The 26,500-nt window shown below is 35.0% G+C and overlaps 1 protein-coding gene across 3 annotated transcripts in view; it reads right to left on the bottom strand.

Annotated features, from left to right (window-relative positions):
* LOC106057319 (von Willebrand factor A domain-containing protein 3B-like) overlaps window positions 1–26,500 on the bottom strand; it is a 47,579-nt gene that overhangs the window by 17,368 nt on the left and 3,711 nt on the right. For 2 of the 3 annotated variants that reach the window (XM_013214475.2, XM_056037305.1), the window contains exons 3-23: window positions 24,106–24,342; window positions 23,613–23,704; window positions 22,312–22,562; window positions 22,017–22,176; window positions 21,298–21,366; window positions 18,249–18,355; window positions 16,301–16,539; window positions 15,134–15,330; window positions 14,457–14,614; window positions 13,834–13,972; window positions 13,326–13,556; window positions 11,812–11,994; window positions 11,367–11,509; window positions 10,756–11,000; window positions 9,431–9,451; window positions 7,829–7,954; window positions 6,499–6,547; window positions 5,917–6,073; window positions 3,180–3,295; window positions 2,975–3,025; window positions 1,654–2,005 (exon numbers count right to left, since the gene is read on the bottom strand). In XM_013214475.2, coding sequence (XP_013069929.2) covers window positions 1,654–2,005; window positions 2,975–3,025; window positions 3,180–3,295; window positions 5,917–6,073; window positions 6,499–6,547; window positions 7,829–7,954; window positions 9,431–9,451; window positions 10,756–11,000; window positions 11,367–11,509; window positions 11,812–11,994; window positions 13,326–13,556; window positions 13,834–13,972; window positions 14,457–14,614; window positions 15,134–15,330; window positions 16,301–16,539; window positions 18,249–18,355; window positions 21,298–21,366; window positions 22,017–22,176; window positions 22,312–22,562; window positions 23,613–23,704; window positions 24,106–24,342 — 3,323 coding nt within the window. The remainder of the gene's footprint in view (window positions 1–1,653; window positions 2,006–2,974; window positions 3,026–3,179; window positions 3,296–5,916; window positions 6,074–6,498; window positions 6,548–7,828; window positions 7,955–9,430; window positions 9,452–10,755; window positions 11,001–11,366; window positions 11,510–11,811; window positions 11,995–13,325; window positions 13,557–13,833; window positions 13,973–14,456; window positions 14,615–15,133; window positions 15,331–16,300; window positions 16,540–18,248; window positions 18,356–21,297; window positions 21,367–22,016; window positions 22,177–22,311; window positions 22,563–23,612; window positions 23,705–24,105; window positions 24,343–26,500) is intronic. The other variant, XM_013214476.2, reaches the window with a different exon arrangement.

The raw sequence follows: 26,500 nt of genomic DNA, 5'->3' as shown, positions 1-26,500 counted from the left end.
GTCTGCATCAAAGGAATCAAACAGTCCTGATGTAAACTGAGGTAACCCACACGGTACACAGTGCCATGATGCATCTTTGTTGCCTAAGGCATAATACACAGGTATATTCATATGGAGACATGATGCATGGTACCATTCATCGCAGGTGTCACATTGAATGGCTTTCTGTTTCATGTTGCATACTTTTTTGCAGATGTTGCATCTATCTTTAGATCTAGGCCCTGGATTTGACTCTACATCTCCTGCTATTAATATTAACAGTGATAGGTATTTATTTCTGCTGTGTCTGATTGAGAACTTCCATTTGTGATGGGTAATCTTCTTTAGTGTTATGGATGTGTATGTTAGGTTATTTTTGAAGTTGCATTGATCTAAAGTGTGATGATTGATTATGACTGTTGTTTCCTTTTTAAGTTTAGTGTTGACAAAGGTAGATCTGGTTCTGTGTTCAGCTAGTGGGTATTTAGTAATTATTAGGATAAATAGCCAGGCAATTTCATGATGACTGTTGTTGATTTTAGTTTTTAAAGGGGTCTAGTCTAAATCTAGTTTAAGGTTTACAATGCCTAAGTTATGTCTAAATCTAAAGTGAAAGCTAATTTACAATGACAATTAAATCAAATGAAATGGTTTATAGTTTATTAAATTCAAAATATGGACCTAGACTAGATCTAGATCTAATTCTACTAAATTCTAGATATTCTAGATCAATATATTTACATGTATAACTAACTATATAGAATATTACTTTAGTTATTATTAGTAGTATTAGTAGATGATTAGTAGATCTAAAGCCTTAAATTTAAGTCTAAGTCTAACACTAGACTGACTAGATCTAAAATGTCTTTGCTATGAAAAGGCATTGGCTTTAATTCCTAAGAATAGAGATGTCATTAGTATTTTACATGCCCACACAAACCCAGATGTGACCTACATATTTTGTCACTCTAATGCAGAGAAAGCAATTGCCCCATTGTGAGGTCTACTTAAATTTTCTTTTTATCTTTGGCAACAGCTTTTCTTTGGATTTCAAATGTGTGTCCAGCGACCCCCAAGAGAGCTCTTCAGTTTTTTCTTTCAATGTCCATCTTTCCTCTATCCCAATGAGGGCAAATTGGTGTCTGGATTTATTTTTGTAGCACTTCTTCTTGGGGGCACCTCTTTTATGGAATTCTCCTTTAAGCTGGCCAAAATAGATCATCTTTGGCATGTGGTCATTTTCAAAAGGAGTAGGTGTCAGATTCAGTTTAGCTGATCATGGTTACAGTTGAAACTCATTTCACCTGCCCCATGGACCACAATGTCTTATAGTAAACATTAAAGTAATAGTTATAGTAAACGTTATAGTTAGTTAGACCTTCCTTTTTTTTTTATTGATCTAGGACAGTGTTTCTCAAACTTTTTCCTTAATGGAACACTTGCCACATTCTGAGTATTTAGCAGAAAACTTTGCTTAAATTTCTAAGAGAGGTTAATTCAAATGGTGGTCTACTAGTTAATTATTTTATTTTTTTTGTGGAACACCTATTCAGGACTCGCAGAACACTGAAACACAGTTTATGAAACACTGATTTAGGAGGAAGAGGAAGATGTGACTTAAGTGTTTGAAAAATATAAAGCCTTAAAAACTAAGACAGCAATCAACAAACTTACAGTTGTCTCTTTGACTTCTGAATACTTCTTTCTGACATATGTAGTTTGGTCTAACATTTGTGAACTAGTAGTAGCCAGATTGGATTGAGATGATACCTGCCGCTGCTCAGCTGTTGAATCTGTTTGGTTGAGATCGTCGTCTCCTTCGTTGACACTTTCCTCTGCGTCATCATCTTTGCACATCGCAGCTTCTCGCAGGGCAATAGACTGCCTCAGAAATTTTTCCCCCTGCTTTATTTCAATAACAAGGAGGTCAATATCTTTTTTTTTGACTGGCCAATCAGCGCTCTCTAAATAGTTTAGTAATCGCTCGCTGTTTGCTTCAAAAGAAACAGGCACTTCAGAGTTGAACCTAGTCAAGGGATGGATGAAAAAGTCTAGTTTTAACTTTATTTCAAAACTATTATTGTGGGTCTTATAAAATTAGATAAGCTTTTTATGAGGAAACAAAATATAAAAAAGTAGTTAAAAAAAAACTTAAAAACAAAGCTTATCTAAGGGGAAGAACTCTATTATATATATATATATATATATATTTATATATATATATATATATATAAATAATGTACAAATTATTTCCATTTTTTATATCAAACAAAATAATTAATTACCAATAATTCATTAATTAATTGGTCAATTTTTTTACTGATTCATGTTTTGTTAGGTACAATAAATAATTTTGGAAAGTTTCAACTTAATCCGAGAATGGGTGTGGGAGAAATAACGTTTTCTAAATTTAGCCAGACAGACAGAGTGAGTTGATATAGCTTAGTAAAAACGATTCATATAGGCCAATAATTTATACAATTCTTATTTATTTTAAATTTTGATCAATCACTTAGTATCTAACCAAGTGTTTAGTGGTATAGAAAAAGGATGAGCTTGCATCCAGAGTATTTTAAAATTAACTCCTTTATATTCACATTTTTTTAATCACTGATATGGTATTATTTAGTAAAAGTAAAGTTCCTTTTTCAGACTTTGCAAGCTATAGGGCAGATGTTGTTAAGGTAATCTGTTTCTTAGGCCAACAGTTAATGAGCAGGTTGTTATGTGGCCAGAACAACAACTAACCACCTTTACTTTACCCAACTAACGTCAGGTACTGAGTAGAGTTGGGTGGACAAAGAGGCGCCTAAAAATCCTGGAATTCAAAATCTCAGCCTTCACCAAGATTTTAACCCAGAACCCCGGGTTTGGAAGCCAACCGCTTAACCACTTAGTCACAGCGCCCCATTATTATTTAGTATTGTTTTTAAAACACAATATGTAAGAATGTCCACTAAGTATTTATTAAAATCTCTTGCTAAGTTAATCTCACTCTTTTTTTTCTGACTCTGGAAGAACATTCCAAATCAGTTTATTTAACCTCCTGAAAAAAAGAGAAAGTAAAAGAATTGATAGATCAAAATACAATGTGCACTAATATACTACGTACTCTGACCTAAATATATATCACAAGCTTAAAGTGGCATTTATTTTACTAAACAGAAATGTAACAAAAAAAAGTATTACAAAACAATTACCTTCTAAACTTCTCAATTGCTATTTTTAACTTTTTCTCATATTCAACAAGGTTTACACCATTAGGATTAATCAAATTTATGTGTTGATCTTTAGACATATGACCAAGAGTAAAAACCTGAAATACATCAAAGTGAGTATATTTATTTTGTAAGGCTTTCATATGTGCCATAAAGTAGACAAATATTTATTCATAAAAGTAAAAAAAAACAAAAAAACTTAACAATAGAAAAATACTTAACATTTTTTGTCAGAAATAAATATTGCAATATTTTATTTATAATTTCCTGTACTGATCAAACTTTTAAAAATGTTTAAATGTAAATATTACCATTAAAAAAAATAACTTCAAAGTACTTCTAAGCTAGTCATTTTTAAAAAACTACTATTACTTAAAATCTGTAAAGAAGAGAAGATGCACATAATTTACTAGAAACTACAAGATGCACTGCAAGCTAAAATACTTCTTAACTTATCCTTTAAGTGTGGAGAAGTGAGCATTTCCTCCCCCCCTCCCCTGCTGCTACATAATTGACTGCAATCTCCATCCACCCAGTGGATTTTAGTGGAGAAATCACACAATTTGCGCTAGAAAAAAATTAATTGATTATAATATTGTTTTAACCCTATTCGCGACGCGATAGGGTTAACTATGTGTGATAAGCTGACATATATGACACAGGCCAGTAATACAGTTTAGTGTGCTATAGGGAAGGGCAAGGGACAGTACTGGCATGAACTTTGCATGTGAATAGGACCCGGGTTATGGTCATCTGATCATAAGCCGGCGTGGACCAGAGATACAATGTGTGTAAGGCAGGGCAGTTCAAGACCGGACAGCGAGTAGACCAGAACTGTTAGTCTGCCATGAAGTCGGTCCTGGTGGAGTCCTGAAGTGAAACGTACAAGTCCAGGAAGAGACAGTAGAGTTTATAAGTTTAGTTTGGTGATGTACACTACAACATTTTTAGTGTTGATGTATTGCCAATTGTGTCATATTGGCTGTTTTAATTGACCAGTATTAAAGCACCAGATTATTTGTCATCAAGCCTTGATGTGTTAGATGTGATGTGTTGTGTTTAGCAGTGTTTACAGAACACCTGATTAGGAGAGACAAGAACGTAACAATATATTTGTTGTTTTTTTAGGAGAGAGAAGAACGTCACAATATATTTGTTGTTTTTATAGGAGAGAGAAGAACGTAACAATATATTTGTTGTTTTTTTAGGAGAGAGAAGAACATAGCAATATATTTGTTTTTTTCTTATTTTGTACACTTCCCTCTACCCACCTAGAAATCAATCAGCTGTTGGCACAGATCTACGTTAGAATTTAGGTATCAAATATATATAACTTCTCCATATATATATATATATATGGTTCCGTAAGGTTGTCATTGCCGGAAGTGGTAATGGATGTAAGCACTCCAATACCTATAAAATGCTTCCTATTGGCATGCCTCTCAAATAGCCTCTGACAACCAGTCCAACTCCTGGCCTTCACGTGTGGCTCAGCTATTGAGTCCGGCGGAACTGTTCTCACTAACAGGAGAAGGGGCAAAGGCGAGTAACTGGCACCTTAACCAGTAAGCTTTAGGCAGGAGGGGCTTATTAGCCATGGCTGGCTACCCACCTAAGAGAAGGAAAACTCTGAATTCAAACCTCTGTTGCCTTGCAGCTTTACCCAATCATGGGAAAGGCTTCGGGAGTCAACCCTGAGGAAACATCAGGAGCTGGCGACCCCAAGGCAGTTTGCAGCACCCAGTGCTACACTCTGGCAGAACCTGCGACGCCGCTGACTCCAAACTGTATAGGCACTGACGTTCCTTTGGATACATCAGCTGCATGGAGAGGGGGAAACTGATGTGTGGGCAACATCATTCCAACCACAGCTAATGCCCAGGCATTCATCTCATTTTCATGAGATGATCCATAGTCGCTTCGCGACTGAAGGAGGCAATAGAATATATATATATATAACATATATACACACTCAAAGTTGGAGAAGTCATCACCCTAATGTTTAGTGAATGTTCAGTGAAGTTTGGAACAAACAAAGCTTTTTTTTTTTTAAACTTTCCTGTTCAGGTAGTCATAAAAAATACATGAAACAAGCTTCTTTTTTTTTAAACTGGTAGAATCCACATCAACATAAAGGAAATGTACATTAGAAACAAAAAAACAAAACAACTTACCACCACAACCTATAAATAAATTTTACAACCACAACCTATAAATAAATTTTACAACCACAACCTATAAATAAATTCTACCACCACAACCTATAAATAAATTCTACAACCACAACCTATAAATAAATTCTACAATTACAACACCTATAAATAAATTCTACAACCACAACCTATAAATAAATTCTACAACCACAACCTATAAATAAATTCTACAACCACAACACCAATAAATAAATTCTACAACCACAACACCTATAAAACAATTCCACAACCACAAAACCTATAAATAAATTCTACAACCACAACACCTATAAAACAATTCCACAACCACAAAACCTATAAATAAACTCTACAATCACAACACCTATAAAACAATTCCACAACCACAAAACCTATAAATAAATTCTACAACCACAACACCTATAAAACAATTCCACAACCACAAAACCTATAAATAAATTCTACAATCACAACACCTATAAAACAATTCCACAACCACAAAACCTATAAATAAATTCTACAACCACAACACCTATAAATTAACTTACATCATCAAAAACCTTAGCGGAGACAAGCTTATCTAATATTGAAATATACTTTGGCTTGTGAGGGACAAGGGTGGAGCCCAGGGCATCCAGAAGTGTCAGACGTTTAGCATGAAGACCATGTTTACTCAGCCATTGCTTGGAGGACATCTCATAAGACCTGAAAACAAAGCCATGAGAAAATCTGATAAGCATATTAGAAAAAATAAAGATCTTATAAACTCAAAACATAAATAATTTATCACCAACATATTCAGTGTGGTTAAAATGTTCAGATTGTGTTCTTCAGCGGGGACTAATTTTCTTTTCTAATTAAATTTTTTTAATGTTTAATTTTTAAAAAAAGCAAATAAAGGTTAAATGCTTTAAAAATACAATTTCCGTTCTAAAATACTTACTTTAACATTTAACTTACTTTAAAATTTAACTTATTTTAACATTTAACTTACTTAAAAATTTAACTTACTTTAAAATTTAACTTATTTTAACATTTAACTTACTTTAACATTTAACTTACTTTAACATTTAACTTACTTTAACATTTAACTTACTTTAACATTTAACTTACTTTAACATTTAACTTACTTTAACATTTTCTTGATGTTTTTATTTCGCTGTTTTTCTTTCTTTTTATCTAAATATTTAAATTTTTGAAAAATGTGATTATTACAAAATATTTTATTTAACATATAAAAAGTAAACTGAAATAAAATTACCTTTTCAGACCTTGCAGTCTATAGGGCAGATGATGTAAAGGTCATCTGTTTCAGTGGTCCACAGTTAACAAGGGTATCATTTGGCCAGCACAATGACCAAACACCTTTACTTTTCCCCAACTAAAGCCAGGATGGACCTAAAGATGGATGGCTGCCTGGTCATGCGTTTTGTGTGCTGGACTGTCGTTTGGATTTATCGATGGTCCAGGGGTTCAAACCCTGCCCTCTCCCATCCCACGTCATCCTGCGGGAGGTTTGGAAGAAGAATGACTAGCTTGTGCTTCGCGGAAAGTAGATGGCCTAGCAGGGACAGAAGAAGAACTAGCTGATTTGGTGATGCACATTGACAAGACTTCAGCAGCATATTATATACAAATAAATGCAGAAAAAACTCAAAGTATGACCAATTACTAACAGGGCTTTAAAAGGGGCATCAGCATTGTGAAAAGCTGACAAGTGTCAGTAGTTTTAAATACCTCAGGGCTATCATCTCAGATGAGGGAACCAAACCTGAACCTCTGACCTAAATTGCACAGTCCACATCAGCACTTGCGAAACTCAAAACAATATGGAAAGACAAAAACAGGCATTTCCCTCAACACCAAAATCAGACTGATGCAGTCCCTGGTCATGGCCACATTATTGTATGCTTGTGAGTCTTGGATGCTGACTGCAGAGCTAGAGAGGAGGATCCTAGCAATGGAATTGAGATGCTACAGAAGGATCCCAGGTATCATATTTAAGACTGCATCACAAACAAAGAGATTAGAGACAGGGTTGGATCCCTTGATGACTTGCTAACTACTGTAAACTCAAACTCTATGGCCATACTACGAGGCCTTCGGTGCTCACAAAACCTTCAATCAGGCAAAAGTACCAGGAAAAAGAAGAAGCAGCAGACAGAGAATGGGAAAACAAGACATTGATGGGCCTGCCATTGAAAGAGGTTCTATCCAAGGCAAAAGACAGAGAGGAATGGAGAAAGACAGTCAACAAATCTTGTGTGGTGCCCAACAGACTAAGGAATAGGTGAATTTAGCTTTTCTTCATGCTCGAACATTAATCAAGAGTACAGTATTTCATATGAATACACAGTCCCAGCCGCAACCTTCATTAAAATAAAGTAACAAATAAATGTTAACAAAAAATAAATTTGAGGGCAAATTGTAACTATCATAGAAACTTATGCACCAACTTACCCATGGCCAGTTTCTGATTGTTTTCTTGGCGATTGAACAAGTATTTTGTTTCTGGGAGTAGCCATTCATTAGGTGAGAACCTTCCACTGCTGCTCAATGTTCGCATCATGCTTGTCTTGGTGTGAGCTACGGAAAAGTATACACAATTTTTTTTTTCTATTTGCAAATTTGAAAATGAAAGAAGGTTGTCTTTTATGACCGAATCAGAAACCCCATTAATAACGAACCATGCTGAGATTACTCCCTTAGAGCACAGAAGAGGAAAGTGAGTTGTAAGGTCGCCTTGTCCCCGTACAAGGACAGACCTTTTGCTGCACATGGACCAGTATTCTCTCTCTCAATTCCTTGTCCCAATCGTCCCATTTAAGACCAGAACCAGAATTAAATTGTAGATACCTTTTTTTTTTCTTAGATCATCATCAACATCAAGTAATTTTAACTCTTTCTCTCTGTAATAATTTACCACATTCTGGTGGAATCAACGTTGGTATCGTTAGTTAGGAGAGAAAGAGTTAACAAAACATTTTTACTTTATTAGTAGAATACAAAAAAATAGTTCAGGTGACAACACAGATGACAATAAAAGTCAGAGGTTAATCACAAACATAATAGTTTCACAGCAATTGACACAGCAATTGACAATTATAAATCTCATGCTCTGACTGGTAAAGTATCTAATCTACTGATGACTTTGTTTAAACTAAATACTTAACTTTCTTCTCAATTTTTGTAAGTGTATAAAAAAATAATTGAAAAAGACTTCAAAGTGATTAATCAAAGAGCTGATGTGAAAAAAAAAAGTATCAAGCAAATTTTAAAGAACTGATGCAGAATAAAACTGAAAACTCATCATGGTAAAGATTTTATGCTGTGACTTGGGGAAGAAAGAAAAGAGATTAAAAGAGGGGAGTCAAAAGGGGGGGAAGGGGAGAAAAGAGTTTAATTCAATAGGAACAGGGGAGATAAATTTCCAACCATTCAGCAGACGTTGAAATGAAAAGACCATACTTTAGCGTGACAACATTCATGATGATTAATGTTTCCCCATCTGTTAAATAAAAGATATTTATGAAACCAGTCTTCAAGCTTAGTGACAAAGACAGTGAGTTATGAATGCATGGCTTAGGTATTTGATAATGACAACCCATATAGGAGATGTTTTATTTGAATTTATCAAAAAAATATATATAAACATTTAAATGACAACACTGTCAAGATTTCAAATAGTTAGTTCTGGGTCAATCACTATTAGAAATTCTTTCAAACTATCTGAATAACAGTAGCAATAAACCCGAGATTAAGTGAATGGCAAACGTGAATGACATTTTAAAGGTTTATATTTATATTGCTATGGTTTGAAATTGATTTCTTTAAGTTATTATAAATCTCGTTGCATATTGACATCTAAAGTTGTTTTTTATGTCAAAGATAACAAAAAAACTAGACCACAGAATTCAAGACTAGCAGGAACACTACAAAACCTTCAAGCCAAAATTAAACAAAACAATTAAATTGTTGAACAACAACTAAAATGATATTTGAAGAAAAAAAAAGATAATACTAGAAAGAGTATAAATATTATAAAGACTATTAATAGCATACCATTCTGATCCAGTCGCTTGCCTTTAGAAATCAAATTGTTTTTATAACATTATTAACTATAGATTCTCTTTCAAAAGTTAGTAAAAAAAATAAAACTAAAAGATCACAACTAACATAGTGACGATTCTTGTACTTTGGCTGTACATGTATTGAGTTATACAAAGAAACCATATACCAATTTAAAAAAACAACTATTCTGTAAGGCTTTTGAGTTTTTGAAAAATGTTATGCTTATAATTAGTATTTATATATGGAATAAAAATATTTTAAACTTTTTACAAGTAATTTAAAATAACTGTAAGCCAATTAAGAAATACTTTACTCTTTCAGAATTTCAAAGCATTTAACAAACCATTCTCACAATTAATTTAAGCCTCAACATTTTTTCCTTCATTTCTTCACTTGAATACATTCAATTTAGAAAATGGGGCAAAGCTTCCAATGACTGGAAACTAATAAAAAGGACTCATAGCTAACTTGGATAAATAACTCTTCATCCTTTGTGTTCAATGACAATTAAAATGCAGATTTGTCACAACAATTATGAGGTGTCAGATTCCTAAACGAGACCATTCCATATAGAAGACATCAACAGTGACCTGTGACATCACACCCTGTTGGGAGTGGAGACCGATATCTCATTTCCACATCATACAGAGTTCAGACCTTCTGTGATGATTAGTCTCATCCTAATGCAGCAGAAGGATCCTAGGTATCACATTTAAAGACTGCATCACAAACCAAGAGATTAGAGACAGGATCACAACAGCTATTGGGCCCAACAATGACCTGCTAACCACTGTACAAAAATAAAACGCAAACTGAAACTTTATGGCCATAACATCATTGGGGCTTGCAAAGACCTTCCTACAGGGAACAGTACCAAGAAGTACAAGAGGCAGACAGAAAAAGTGATGGGAAGGCAACATACAAAATGGACAGGCCCATCATTGTAAGAGATTCTATCCAAGGCAAAAGACAGTGATGAATGGAAAAAGATGGTCAACAGATCTTGCATGGTGCCCCAACTGTTCAACAGACTAAAGGATAGATGAAGTGAAGGTGAAAACTCCTAGCTAAAATTCTCATTTAAGGCCAATAGCAGAGCACCGTAATAGTCAAATTCTATTCTATATTCTTCCAACAAAGTACCACTCATTCTGTGAAAAAAAAAACACTTGTGGAATAAGCAGCAGATAGCAAAATTTTATTTCCCCTAATGGAATTATATATGATTCATACAACAGACCACCAGGGACGATATGTCAGCTAAAACACAGTTACAAGATTTAAGGCTATAAAGATTGAAATGTAATATGACTTACAAACTTTAAATGTTTTTCTGGAATAAGAAAGACTGGCTGATCTGGTCTGTCTTAGCGTTTTAGCTACGCTTTGATTCTCTTCTGTTCTGATGCCATAGGAAGATTTAGGACGATTTCTGAGGGAGGCAGTGTTGAACCGAGGACTTAATGAAGGCATGGGCTGAAGCACATTGGTTTTAAAACTTTTCTGAGTCTGCGATGACTTCAGATCATGAATTTCAGTTGATGTTGTCTCGTCCGTTTCTCTGTGGAAAATATTGACATCTAGTTAAACAAATAAAAAACTTTGAAATTGAAAAATCCAGGCCCTTAGTTTAAAAACTAAGAATGATTTACTGTATTCACTATGAAACAAATCTGTTCTGATAATATAGAAAACCAATTTTCCTTAAAGAGACTAGAGTAATACTATTTCAGAACTATTTTTTGATAATGCTATATTTTTAAATGTTGATACTCTGATTTCTCTTTACAAAGTAGTTTATTCTCTAATATGAAGTAATTTTGCTCAAACAAATATTTTCCTCATTGAAGAGTTTTATTATTTGCTAAGCACAGTATCAACGTTAACATTTATTAATACATTCAACACACTTTTCCAGACATCTAACCTGGTGTATTGCAAACTTTTACGAAGATCATCAGCCCCACGTTGCCAAACTAGTCGAGTACATTCATCTCTAAGTTCAGAAAGTTTATTGATGTTCTCTATTCCTCGTTTGATTTCGTCTTTTAGGAGCTGAACATCGACACTCTAAAGTTGAAAGAGATAAAGAATAATTATAATTTATATATAATGTGGTATAATTTTTCAAGAGCATGATATTGTAAGCTTGGGATATTCTAAAAAGTGATTGATAAATTAAAATCAATAACTGCAAGAAGGTAAGAGAAAAAAAATGTCATGTGGGGTAAAACATGTAAATATAGACATTTCAATTTCTTTTCACAAATTATGTTTTATAATATACAGCACAAACATTGCAGTGCCAACAATGACAGTCAATGGAACATGATCAAATTATTTGAAGTTTAGCACTCAAATGAACCAATTACCTGCCATGCTTTAGGATACTCTACATTTTCTCCATTCTCAGAGAAATAATGGTACCTCCCTGCTGTGATCTCAGCTAGACTGTAAAGAAACTGATTGGCCTCCACATCATCACAGTTAAAAGAGATTGTATGAATGGGGATACTCTTCTGAAGCTGCACTTGGGCTAAGATGGACTTGGCTGGCTGAATACAACAAATATAGATGACTGTAAGATAATGTGGAATCACTGAGTGACTCAATAATGAGAAGCATTCTGTTTAGACTCTCTGATCAATATAGAGTTGAGATTAATTGGCAAGCCAGTATAATACTATACCTAGCAAGAACACAGACTAGTTCCATATTTTTTGGAGTCTGATGTCATGAACTGATTTGGAGCTATACATTTTTAACTGAAACTAGATATATTGTTCAAATTACGTCAGTGATGCCCAAAATACGGCCCGTGGGCCAGATGCGCCTGCAACTTGGTTGTATCCGGCCCGCTGAAAGATCTTTGCTTTTTTGTGTAAAATGATAATAAGCCAACATAATAGTTTTAGAAAGAAATTGTGACTATTTTGAAACAACAAAAAACAATACATATACGACATTATCAAACAAATATGGCGGCATTCTTGATTTGAGCCCCAAATAAAAGATTGTTAAACTGCGCTTAAAGATTAGAGGATAGATGGGAATACTTACCAAAAAGAAACAAGAAAATAAGTCGGTGGTAAAACTAGCTACAATGTTGCTCACATTATAAGCTGAGAAATGAAGACATTGCCAAGTGTGTAAAAAAAATAGAAAAAAAAATAGAATAAACCTCAAAATCCCATTAATAATGTAAGTAGTAGATTCACCGGTTTCTAATTAAATAGTTTGAGGTCAATTTCGGTAATCGGCCCGCGACGTAAGTGTTGGAAATTAAAATGGCCCGCAGGTCGAATTAGGTTGGGCATCACTGGATTACGTTAATCAGGTCACCTTAAAAGAATGCCAGAGAACAGAGGAGTAAAGATTGTTTAGTGGCAAAAAACAAAAAGTAGGCTCCCCAAAGGCAAACCATGAGTACGGTGACTTGATGACGCAGAGACAGATCTACAACATCTAAAAGTCCGGCCATGAAGACATAAAGTGCAGGATAGATCAGAATGTTAAAGCAGGCAAGGGCCCTCCATGGGCTGTAGCATCACTGAGATGAATGGACAGATATATTATTTTTTTAAAATATATTTCAGAAAAGATAATTATGTAGTTTAAACCTTGGGGGCAGTGCTGCATATGATGACCATCAATGGAATAATCCTAAGTGGATATTTTACTAAACAATCAAGTAGCTATTTTATATTATACAGAAAAAGATTTAAACCTAGTTGCAGCCCCGCCCTAAAGAATTCATACTTACATTTCTGTTATTTAAATTTTTTTTAACACAGACCTTGTGTTTCTTAAATAAAACATGTATAATTAACAGCTAAACATACAAACTTTCAGTTATTAAACTGCAACAGAAAAATGATTATTTTACCTGATCAGGTCGGCCATCTGTTAACAAATAAATGGCCTGTGTCTGTGGGTCTGACAAGGCTTGCTGTAGTGCTGCATATGTGTTGGTGGATCCCCAGCAGGTCAAGCTCTGTATCCAGGCCCAGGCACTCTGCATGGAAGACTCAGAGACTTCTACCAGTCTGTCTTTCCACCCAGATATCTTGGAATTGAAAGCTATGAAATTGAATTTTTTCTTATGACGAAGCTGTTCCTAAAGAAAGAATATTTTGATTATAAGTAACAATTAATTTTACAGAAATAGGCTATGAAATTTATCAATGCATCATAACACAATTTTTTTTTAAAGTTTGTGCAAATACTACCTTTTTTGAAATGTTAAAACTTCAAAACAAAGCAATTGTCAAAACTTTCAAACGAAGTAACTGCCATCATTAACAAATTTCTTTTAAAAAAGAACAATTGTTTCATAGCTGATGACCCTGTGCACACAACACTAACCTACAACTACTTGGGCAAACATCACTAACCTGCATAAGAGTAAATATTTTCTGCTTGACAAATCCAAGACTTGATCTAATAGAAGCAGAAACATCAATCAGTATATACATTTGGTCCTCAACCAATGTACCAAACAGTGACCTGCTTCCTCTGTTCAACCAATCAATTCTAAAATGAAACAGACATGATTGGTAAAACAAGTTTCAAGGCCCAAGAGATATAAAAGTTTAAAAAGAATAAATTTACATACAAGTAAATTGAGCAAGCATTGTCAGTCCAAGGGACGTAACTCATGGACATTTTAAAAAGGAAAGATTTAAAACTGATGCATTGTGAGTCCAAGGGAAGTAGCCCATATTCATTTTAAACAGGAGTTCGTGAAATTAAATCTTCGACTTTATAAGTTTTAGACTTTGCTTCAAAAATAAACATTTGTATGATCAACCCAAAGCTGACACAGAACAGCAGGAGATGACAGTTGACAAGGTTTGAACTCAGACCATTATGATATGTCTGGAGTTCAAACCAGTTGGAAAGACAGTCATGTTTAAGTAAAAAAAACAAAATTAAGGTGAATGAAATATTACATTAAATTATGTACAAAATGTTGTAAAGTTATTGCCAAAAGTTAAGATCGAAAGGTTGGTTTTACCTCCCCTGTATTTTGTTGAGAACAACCATGACCTTAACCTCATAGCTTCTGAAGGTCTCTGGAGTCACTATGACATGCATGGTTTGACCATCTTTCCATTTCACCACAGGAAAAATGTCCTGACAGTACAGTGCATTGACCAACACTGGACCTGACACCTGCAAATAATTAGGACAAACATTTTTTTTTTCAAATTTAAATACACTGTAATAGAAATGACAGAGTACATATTTGTGATCCAAAAAAATTAAAAAATTCTCAAAATAAATATTTAAAAAGTTAAAAAAATTATTTATTCTCACTGGTCAAGCAGTAAAAAATTTGACTGCTTAGCATTAAATGTGTGTGTGGGGGGGGGGGCTCTATTTTAGCCTAGCAGGTTTTGTTATACTTAGAATTGGAGAACATTGCTTTACCTACACTCTTCTCCTATACAAACTGATCCCAACTAAAGAGAAACTGATCCCAACTACAGAGGAACTGATCCCAACTACAGAGAAACTGATCACAACTATAGAGGAACTGATACAACTATTGAGGAACTGATACAACTACTGAGGAACTGATCCCAACTACAGAGAAACTAATACAACTACAGAGAAACTGATACTACTACAAAACAAAACCTGACACTTGACAAAACAATGAGTGAATAATATAATATATGTGGTACTAACAGCATCAGTAGGGGGTTCTGAAGGTGGTGGTAGCAATTTGGTAATCACACCATCACTGTGCTTGAAGGCTACACTTGACAAAATGTCTTCCAGTCCAAGTTTTTTAGCACTGAGTCCATAAACTTCCAGCCATTCTTTGGAACTCATGTACTGTTCATCTTTCCTGGCAATCCCTTGCATCTTGTTGTCCAGATTTTCTTTTGGAACAGAGTTAATCAACAATTATGATAGCCATAAATGAATTTTAAGTGAAAAAATGCATCCACATTTTAAATAAAAAGTTCTGATAAAAATAAAATTAATTCAAGACCCATATAGTGGAGACTGGTATGATCAGAATTGATACTCTCAATTTAATGTTAAGGAAAATTAAAAAAAAAAAAACATAAATAAATAACCTGTATTTCAACAAATAAAATATCCAGTTAACTCTAAATTATTGCTAAAAATTCTAGTACATGAAATGTTATAAAATATTACACCTTTTTTTCCTGAATGAAAACAAAATATAATAATTATTAATTGGATGGTGTGAGCTGCAGACACATCAGTTCACACATAAACTCAGTCACCCAGTAAAAGTATTGCATTCAAGGAAAACAATCATGAAAAGTTTTTTTTTTAAAGTCTATCTTAAGGCTAGCATATTCTTTTATTCTAGCAATTCTTTTATTCTACTTACAGTCAAGCTGTTTCAAGTTTATTTGCTGTCACAGAAAAGTACATAGAAGCCTAATTCATGTGGGAAATAAACTTTTTCACATTCTTTAAAAAAAAAATGGTTTACAGTCGAGAAGAAAAAGCGCTGAGGAAATCTACTCTTATACTTATTAATATCTGTTTTCATTCTCATGTTTATCATGATCAAAATAAGTGAAACATTTTTCGTGCTGCCTGGTCATGCGGTTTGTGCACTGGACTGTTGTTTGGATTTATCAATGGTCCCGGGTTCAAACCCTGCCCGCTCCCATCCCCCGTCGTCCTGCAGGAGGTTTTGACTAGGAAGTAAACTATCTTCAACTCTGAAGAAACATCCGAAACATGTTAAACATTTTACAAACATTTTTTACACTGTTTAACAAATAAATGGTTGCAAAACAGTAAACCTGCAATGGCCACCTCAGAATTTCTGTGTAGCACAATCTTTGTTCTTTAATGTTTACTAACCAAATATATTTTTGCTTGGCTCCGGGGCATTGTCCAGCAGAGATCTAATTTGGGCAAGATTGCTGCGTGCTTCTTCAAGCTCTTCAAAAATCAAAATGACGTCTTCTCTCATGCCAGCTCCAGGTGGAATGCCTCCAATTGTTTTGTGTCTAAGAATTGTGTTGGCTCTTTTTAAGGAAGTGTCAATCACTTCTGTCTCATATGTCTCCAGCTCCATAACCAAACCATAAGCATGGAATCTGTAACAAGCAGAGAATGAAAGGCTTTATACATTATTTTTTTCTTTAACAAGCTAAATTGAAATTCACACTTTAATAAAGAAAAACATCAGACCACAGATCCCAGGGTTTGTTTTTTGCAGAGGTTTAAACTAGGGAGATATAAATCTGGCAAACCATCACTTTAATAATAATAATAATATATATCTTTATTATCCAAACAAAAATTTGTCTTACAATTTGTGCATTACACCAAACAAAACATTATAATTATAGAAAACCAAAAATATACATTCACACCAGACTCACTCATAATTTACATGATTTGATTGTCAGGGAAGCAAAAGAATTTGTGTGTTTGTCTTTGCTATCGGTCGCTTGTATCTCTTTTGTGATGGTAAAGTCACAAAATCTTGTCCAAAAGGGTGATTTTTTTTACTTCTAGAATCTTTTTTATGAATGTTTTTCTCAAACAGCTGCCCTAATGGGGTTTTGTTTTTTTCCAGCACCATTTTAAACAGAGTTTGATTATGATGTAGATCAGTTTGTCCAAATACTTTATAGTAATATACGAATGCGGCCTAGTCAAGTGGTATGTACTTTGTTATCACAAAGATAAGATTAGATAACTTTATTGGAATGGAAATTCAGTCTGGCTACAATTGTTCACCACAGCATTAGGCTACTACTATCGCAATAACAATATTGTTATAACTCCGCCATTCGCACCGCCATCTAAGCTAGAAGGTGCGCACTGTGATAAACTAGACAGGAAAGGATGTCAACATTAGAAGAGGAGAACGATTTCCGCCCAAGTAAAGAGCCAATATGGAGAGACTGTGCCTAAGATGGATGTTGTTTGTGAACTTGTCATGTCGTGTAAATACTTAAGTTATTACAATTGGTCTCAGAAGTGGGATTATAGGCTGGCATCAGAGACTATCGTCATGAAGTCAAAGCAGCGACCATGACATCGTCTCAAGCGTAGACTGGCCAACTGGAAGAAGAGGAAGCGACGGCCGCGGAATACTGTGCAGATGGCCTCGTGGGCAACAGGCTCCCTGCCGTCTGTGGCTCCCACCAATCGACCTCCACCTGAACCGGCAAACCTCCACAGCACTATTTCTTTTTGGGACGAAAAGCTCTAAGAAGGGGGCAATGTTATAACTCCACCATTCGCACCGCCATCTAAGCTAGAAGGTGCACACTGTGATAAACTAGATAGGAAAGGATGTCAACATTAGAAGAGGAGAACGATTTCCGCTCAAGTAAAGAACCAATATGGAGAGACTGTGCCTAAGATGGATGTTGTTTGTGAACTTGTGATGTCGTGTAAATAAAGATATATGTGCCTCGTTGAGTTGCCTCACTTAAGTTATTACAATATAAATGCAAACACAAACAACATTCACACACACGTACACTACATTTCATGAATTAGGCTTCTATGTACTTTTCTGTGACAGCAAATAAACTTGAAACAGCTTGACTTTAAGTAGAATAAAAGAATTTTAATATGCTAGCCTTAACATAGAGTCTGAGTCCTTTCAACTTCTGTTCTGCAGAAGGTTTGGGCTAGGACTTAATTATCTTCATTTGTGAAGAAATGCTCATATGAATATGCAAAGTAATAATTGTCATCATCCTTATAACACTTTGATTTGATCTATTGATCTATTCTTGGAACTAAGAAATGATAGCTATTACAAAAGAGATTCTTTTTTACTGACCTCCCTTTGGTGCTCTTGGCAAAATCTTTCAAAAATTTGATCACATCAGTTGAATCACAGTTGAATGATACAGCATTGATTGGAATCTTTCTTTCTGCTTTGGACACCTGTTGAAGATTTGTTTGTATAGATCATAAAGGGTGTTTGTTTAAAACAATGTACAATAGTTTCTATTCAAACTTTGGGTCTAAAGTGTTGACATGATAGGATGGAAATATTAAAGAATCAGACTATATAAAAAGAAAAGTTATGCATGTTTAGACGAATGTACTTTAACTTTTACATATCACATTTTGATATGATCCAATCGTTTTAAAAAAATATGGCTTACAATTTATACTATTATTACTATACTACTCGAATATGACCACAATCTTGTAGGCTTTAGTTTGTATATCACTGATCTAGCGCCATGTTCCCTTACATAGCTAATATAAAATAATGTGAAAATGGGTTCACCCAATTTTTAAAAAGTTTTGTTTTTCAATCATCATCATCATCATCATCAAACTCCATTAGAGTGAGGGCTTGAGAGGCTCAAATCCTCTCTTGCAAAAGCCCTGTTCAGAAACCTTGCTGTCTTGTGTAGTGCATAAATGTCACCATACAGGTCGAGAATTTTGGGTTTCCCAGACCTGTCGAGATGGAGATCAGCAAGTCTGGGGCAGTCAAACAGAATATGAGGCACGGTTTCCTCTTCTTCCCCACAGCAGGGGCACCGTGAATCAAAATAAATTTGGCCATAGCCGTGAGAAATATGAGCCAACAGGACAGTGGCCTGTCCTGCACTGTGCTATAATAGCTTGCTCAGGCCTGGACAGCCTCCACCATGGGGAAGTGCGGTCAGGGTGCATTATGCGCTCCCACAACTCCACGGGCTTTTTGGGACTTGTCCCAGCACTCAAACCACTTTTCCATTTCTGTTTTTTGTATTATAGTCAGGGCTTGATGAAAGCTTACAGCCTCATCAGTGGGTGGAATTTGCCCTCCCTGGTGGGCCAAAGAGTCTGCAATTGTGTTGCCAGTCACACCTATGTGACTCGGTACCCACTGCATAATTACAGGGGTGCCATAGCGTTGTTTAATGTTATGTGAAGCCATGATGACAGTGTTGATATTGGGGGGCCATGGTCCGGGGCTTTGCAAAGCCTGTAGTACAGATTTTGAGTCAGTGACCACAACAATCTGTGTTGCCCTCAAATGTCCCTCACCGAGTTGAGAGTCAATGACTTTTAAGGCTTCACAGACTGCCATGGTCTCCGCATCAAAACTGCAAACACTACCACATGGTCCAAAGATTTTGACTGTGTAAGAGCCAAGAAAGTCGATGTAGGCTCCATAGCCTGCTCTTGCAGAATCTATTGATGCCGACCCATCAGTGTATGCAAAAATAGCACTGGGCTTGAAGGTATTAATGGTCTCCAGAGCTAGGATTTGAAGGTCGTTAGATGAACGGCTTTGCTTAGTGGCATTAGGGTCTACTAATTTCAAGCGTATGTCTGGGGTCGTTGGGCGACACCAAGGGGGAAGGGGATGAAAGCGTTGAATGTTTTGTCGGTTGGTGGAGAGGCCAGCTTCATCAGATAGTCTAGTGGCATGATGCATAACAGACTGCATCTGGATACGTCTTCTGCATCTCCAACCATCCACTAGTTTTCTAGCTGGGAGGTATTCATCCAGCCTTTTATACCGCTCATAGCAGGTCAGTACTGACCTTTCCCTCCTAAGGTTTAGTGGACCTATATTAGCCATTATTTCAGCCACATTTACTGGACTTGTCCTAAAGGTTCCACAGACAAATCTTAGTGCTTGGGACTGTATTTTATCAAGTTGTTCAAGAGCAGTCCTAGAGCCATAAATTTGCACAGGTAGGCTGTAGTCTATCTGTGATCGGACTGCTTCTAAATACAGGGATCGGAGCATGTCTGGTCGGGCTCCCCACTATGTGGATGCCAGCTTCCGCACAATGCAAAGTTTCCCTGAGGCCTTTCTTACAACATCCTGGATTTTTAGTTTGCGATCTAAAGTTACACCAAGGTACTTGGGTAGCTTTTCCATGCTGAGAGCCACTCCATTGAGGGAGAGCTGGAAAGGTTGCCTGAGAATGCCAGTCCCGAGCGTGAATAGAGAATAGACCGTCTTGGAGGTGTTTATTTCTAGCCTCCATTTTTGTGTGTATGAGCAGAGCGTATGGAGATCTTCTTGTAACACTTTTTGTATAGAGGTTGCGCTCCTTCCGGATTTGTTTTTCAATAGAGATACTTTTTAAAATTGTATTTTTAGGGCATTCTTCTTGTCAGAGAGACATTTAACATACACTACGGTCTCTGCTGTTATCTAAGGAACATTCACGCCACATTTAATAAGATTGGTCAAATGGTTTTGATTTCTATTTGGGACATACATACATACTCCTTAAATTGTACTTTATATGTTAGATCATAATAAGTATTAGTACTTCTGTTATTAATTGATTTTTACAAAGTCTGTCTTCATTCTATTATAGCCTACATAGACATTTCTGTTGTGTTGTCTTTATATATAGAAAAGAGTCCTTGTAATCAAAACAAATTTCCGTAAAGATCAATAAAGCAGTCTTAGTCTTAGTCAAATTTCAGCTATGGTATAAGTGGCAAAAAGTTTGTGACAGAATTCCCATTCAACTTTTAGTAGCATAAACACATAAGTCAAGCCTTGCTTCCTCAGCCGCCAAACATTTCATCCTGCTCAACCCAACTCTATTAGAATGATCTTAATGACTTCAAAACAAAGATTGGAAACATCTTCATGAATAAAGAAAGTCAGATTGTGTTCATCTTGGATCACAAGGGGGGAAAAACTTCCTCAATCAAATTGGCCAATGACGGATATTGATGACTCACTCATTCAATTTAATAATAGATGTTACATCTATTATTAAATTGGCCAATGACTGGAATATTGATGACTCACTCATTAAATTTAATAATAGATGTTACATCTATTATTAAATTGAACATAAGGATGCACAATGAAGCAAAAATTTCCCAAGATGCAACTGTTCTCTTACTTTTTCCATTAGAATTTCTTTACCATTGGTAATAGCACTTCCTTCTGTGTACAGATAAACAGCCTCACTCTGCAAATAAACAAAATAAACAAAGAGAACTAAAAACTCTTTCATCATATAAATAATATTAAGTGAATATAACAGTAGCTACAGTAGTCAGATATTTTCCTATTAAACTTTGAATATAATCACACAAATGTAGTTTTACAACGCTAGTTGAGCAAAATTTTAAAACTATCAAATCCAGTGTATATTTTTCTATAAAAACGATCATTTTGACTTTATCATTAGCTACCTTTGGTTGCATGGTGACAGAGGTTAAGCGCTTGGCTTCCAAACATGAGGTCCTGTGTTCAAGTCTCTGTGAAACTGGGATTTTAAATTTCGGGATTTTTAGGATGCCCCTGAGTCCACCCAACTCTAATCGGTAGCTGACCTTAGTTGGGGAAAGTAAAGGAGGTTGGTCATTGTGCTGGTGATGTGACACCCTGCTTGTTAACCATTTGCCAAAGAAACAGATGAACTTAACATCATCTGCCCTATAGACCGCATGGTCTGAAAGGGGAAACTTTACTTTTTTTTATAAGTCAAAAAAAAAGTTTAAACAAATTTTACAACAAAGTGTCATCAAAAATTCATTTTTTTTAACAAGTGTAATGTATTTGTGTACGTCTGAAAAAACAACTATTGAAATCAACTGAAATGACTTATAAACTCACATTATAATCTTCTACGGCCATCAGAACAGATTCAGCTACTGAAGAAATGGCAACATGTTCTGATGGATTTAGGTTCCACAGCCATTGTATGGCAGCGTCTATTGTATCATGTGAAACTGGGATACAATGTTTGCTAAATGACTTCACATCTTCACAAGCCCTGGGAAATAGAAACACTTCTTTTTGGTTTGGTCCAACAGTGGAACATGAAAATAAGATGTGATCCAAATTATCAATGATAATGCAAGAAATGTTTCATTTGTTGGTTATTATTATATAAAAATAATAGACATACCTAATAATATTAAATTTAGACAGCTGTGAGACTTGCTCTTTGAGAACTTTTTCTAGTGCCGCCCTGTATTTGTCAAAGTTTTCAGCTGAGCTGCTCTGAATGTCTAAAACTATAGTCACAGAACGCTCTTCTATCACTCCAAATAGTCGTCTGCTTTCTGAAGTTAGCCATTCTAATCTTCTTTTAAAAAGATTGATAACTTGTTCAAGTCGTTTTACAAGCTGAGCAAGTTTTTCTTTAGAGCAATTGATCTGAGAAAAGTAACAGTTATTGCAGTTTTTAGTTCACTATCTTTTGATTAAAGATTTTCATTTTTATGATTAGAAAAAAATGCTTACTAAATAATGCCAATCTATAATATAAAGCAGAAAGTAAGGTGTATGTAAAAAATGTATGTATGTTACGCATACAAATCAAAACAGTTTGACCAATCTTGATAAAACTTGGCATACTTGGCATAAATGTTCCTTGGGTACTAACTGGAACCGTGACATATGTATAGTAGCCCTAAAACAAGCTTTAGACCCTCAAAAAACAAAAAGTTGACCAACTCTATGAAAGTATTACTATTTCATGGATCTAGGCCATGTTTACATAAAATAATTTAAGAACTAACCTTGCACAGATAGTTTTTTACTTTGACACATGAAAATTACAAAATATAGTCTATTGATTTAATTATTTAATAAAATTAAGCTTCAAATGTGTGAGTCAAAAGCATTTTTACATAATTTGTTCCTTATGTCTGTGAATTTCTACTTCCTGACGTACTTTTATAATCCCATTGATTTAACAAATCGGGTAAACCAGTTTTAATATTACTTTATATCCCATTCATCTTGTGCTTCTTTTGTTTTTAATAAATATGGATGTATATGCCATTTTTGCAAAACTACTTTTATTTTCGTGACAAAAGAGAAAAACTTGAAAGGATAATTAGCTAAGTTTAACATAGGCCTACATCTAAAGGCAATCCACTGATTAGTAATACACAAAGTAAGGTCCGCAGGTAATGTCCGGCTAGTGTGCAATAAATCAGACAAATCTAATATAAAAATGCTGAAACAAGCAAGAAAATTTAATCTGAGTTTAAAATGTTTAATATGTTAAGATAATCCACACAGCTTTAATTGGTAGCTGACATTAGTTGAGGATAAGGTTGGTCATCGTGCTGGTCACATGACACCCTCCTTAACCATGGGCCAAAGAAACAGATGACCTTTACATTATCTGACAATAGATTGAAGGGTCTGAAAGGGGAACTTTGTTTTTTTACTTTTAATATGTTTAGATTTACTCACATTGAATGTACGTCCATCAGGCCGCAACATCTGTTTAAAAAGTCCGCTTCCATAGCGTGAGCTTACAGGTTTCTTAAGAGAGTCATCAAATTCTGAATGTGCATGAATGAATAGGTTTAGTTATTTTTTAAGCCACCAAAATGAAAAAAAAAAATTGTGGGTAGATTATCAAATTTTTTAAAATTCTGGTATCAATTATAAAAACATTCTCAAGACAATTGAAAACAACTTCATGTAATTTGTACAACAAAACTATCCCCTTGAGCCTACATTGATTGAATCAAGTTTAAAAACTAGAGAGACAAGTTTATTTTTTATCTATAAAAATAAACACATTTGTCTATTAAGTAGCTTATGTGATTTAAGTTTATATTCCTTTTAAATAATGTGACATCATTGCATTATTTTTTTATGTAAATAATACATTTTTCATAAAATTTCAAAAGAAATAATTTCAAAACAATTTTTATGTAAGATCATTATTGTTTCTTACCATCACTAATTTTAAATCCAATTGAAACTAATATCTGATTGAGCTGAAGTCGATTCTTTCTCAGCCCATAATTTTGAAGCCATTTTTGAGAAGATATCAGTGGGCGGACATCGAGCTCCCATTCTCTAGGCCTGGCAGTCTTTGGCAGATCCAAAATGATATTTTCACATTCTGGTTTCAACTTGTAGAGCTTATGATTACAAGTTTTTGTCTTCTCTGATAGGTCAAAGGTGACAGCTGAGAAGAAAAAAAAAAAAAAAGCAATTAGAGTGTGTCTGGAGGCGATGTGGTTGAGCGGTAAAGCGTGTGGCTTCTGAATGGAGGTCCCAGGTTCGAATCCTGGAGAAGACTGGGATTTTGAATTTTGGGATCTTTGGGCGCCTCTAAGTCCACCCAGCTCTATTGGGTACCTGACATTAGTTGGGGGAAAGTAAAGGGCACAACACACTTGTTAACTGTAGGCCACAGAAACAGATGACCTTTACATCATCTGCCCTATAGACCACAAGGTCTGAAAGGGGAACTTTACTTTTTTCTTTATAGTGTGTCTTGCAGCAATTCTTTCTGCCTGCTGAATCTTAGAAAGTAACCTCATTGTTGAATTGTTTTATTGAGCCTCTTTTTCACTATGATGGATGTTGATTTGTTTTTTGCTCTATAACACTTTCTTGTTGGTAAATGGTAGTGTAGGTTTACAACTGGCCTTGATGAAAGCAGATGGTCTCTGAAAGAGACACCTGGAGTGCTCTATGTGATCATGGGACACACATTTGAGATTTTAAAAAAAAAAAGCCCTATTGCCTTTTAAAGACAGGTACAGACGATGAGAAGAAAACAAATAGACTTCTTACCGACAATGGCTTTGTCTGTATCAGATGGAATCAAATAATAAATATTCAGGTCACACACTAGGTTTGTGTGGTCACATGAAATACTGCACTCATCAAAGACAATGCCTTGTCAATAAGTGTTGTTCAATGTAATATGCTGAATGTAGTATGCTGATTGTAGTATGCTGATTGTAGTATGCTGATTGTAGTATGCTGATTGTAGTATGCTGAATGTAATATGCTGAATGTAGTATGCTGAATGTAGTATGCTGAATGTAATATGCTGAATGTAGTATGCTGAATGTAGTATGCTGAATGTAGTATGCTGAATGTAATATGCTGAATGTAGTATGCTGAATGTAGTATGCTGAATGTAGTATGCTGATTGTAGTATGCTGAATGTAGTATGCTGAATGTAGTATGCTGAATGTAGTATGCTGATTGTAGTATGCTGAATGTAGTATGCTGAATGTAGTATGCTGAATGTAGTATGCTGAATGTAGTATGCTGAATGTAGTATGCTGAATGTAGTATGCTGAATGTACCAGTAAAATACAGTGAGTGTGTTTGTTGACTCTAATGTGAAATGACTTTTTAAAAAATATAGTGAGGTGTGCTCATGTGTTGAATAAACAATGGCCTGTGTTGTCAAATAGTTTGATTGTACTAAATGTCTTAGAAGACATAATGTCTTAGAAGACATTTATAAGAGAGGGGGTGAGACAGGTGTAACTTAATGAGCACACTGAGACCATACAAAAGAAATCACTGTGTTATTGTATTGACTCTATTGTATTGTTAGCCTTGCACATACTATTCAAGCTAGAAAATAAGCTCTATGTCATGCACTGTTAGAGACTAAGACTTAGAAGGAATGTGGACATTAGAGGGAAACAACAAAGTTCAGCCCAAGTCTAGAGCTTGAGAAGAAGCTGGCAGACCTTGTTATGATCTATGTTTGTGATATCCTGTTAATAAAGACCTGTCCTTGTTGAGTTGCCTTCCTAAAATTTATAACAATATGATTGAGGCCTTTGGTGAACAGAGGACTAAAGATTTTTATTACAGATTTGACTCCACTATCAATATGTTTGCCTAACTTTTGTGGGAAATTAAGGGTACTTTAAAAAAAAAAGTCTTTCTTTTTTTATTTTGGCCTATATTTTTGGACCTCCACTTAAAACAAAAATAAAGTAAAGCCGCTGAGTTTTGTTTGTTTTACTTGTTTCTGGCATTCCTTCAGAACCAAAGATTATTAAATCCTAGCCCTAATTTACTGCAGAAAAGCAGGGGGATGGTGACAGGCAAGGCTGAGCCCGGGACGTTGAGATGACAATCCAAAGTGCATACCACATAATCAGCTAGTTTAAAACTATTTATGATAAAATATATTTTTTCAAAATGTTTTATTAAAACAGCTTTAGAATTCTAGGAATAAAATAGCAGACTACAATACAGGCATCAGAAACATTAAGAAAATTAAAGTAGCAGTAATAGTTGTACAATACAATACAGTAAACCTAAACTCACAAATACACAAAACGCTAGTACTAAATTTAATATGA

Source organism: Biomphalaria glabrata, chromosome 8 (genome assembly GCF_947242115.1).
Source record: "Biomphalaria glabrata chromosome 8, xgBioGlab47.1, whole genome shotgun sequence".
NCBI lineage: Eukaryota > Metazoa > Mollusca > Gastropoda > Planorbidae > Biomphalaria > Biomphalaria glabrata.
Note: the sequence above shows the minus strand (reverse complement) of the source record. Positions and strands in the feature narration are given on the sequence as shown.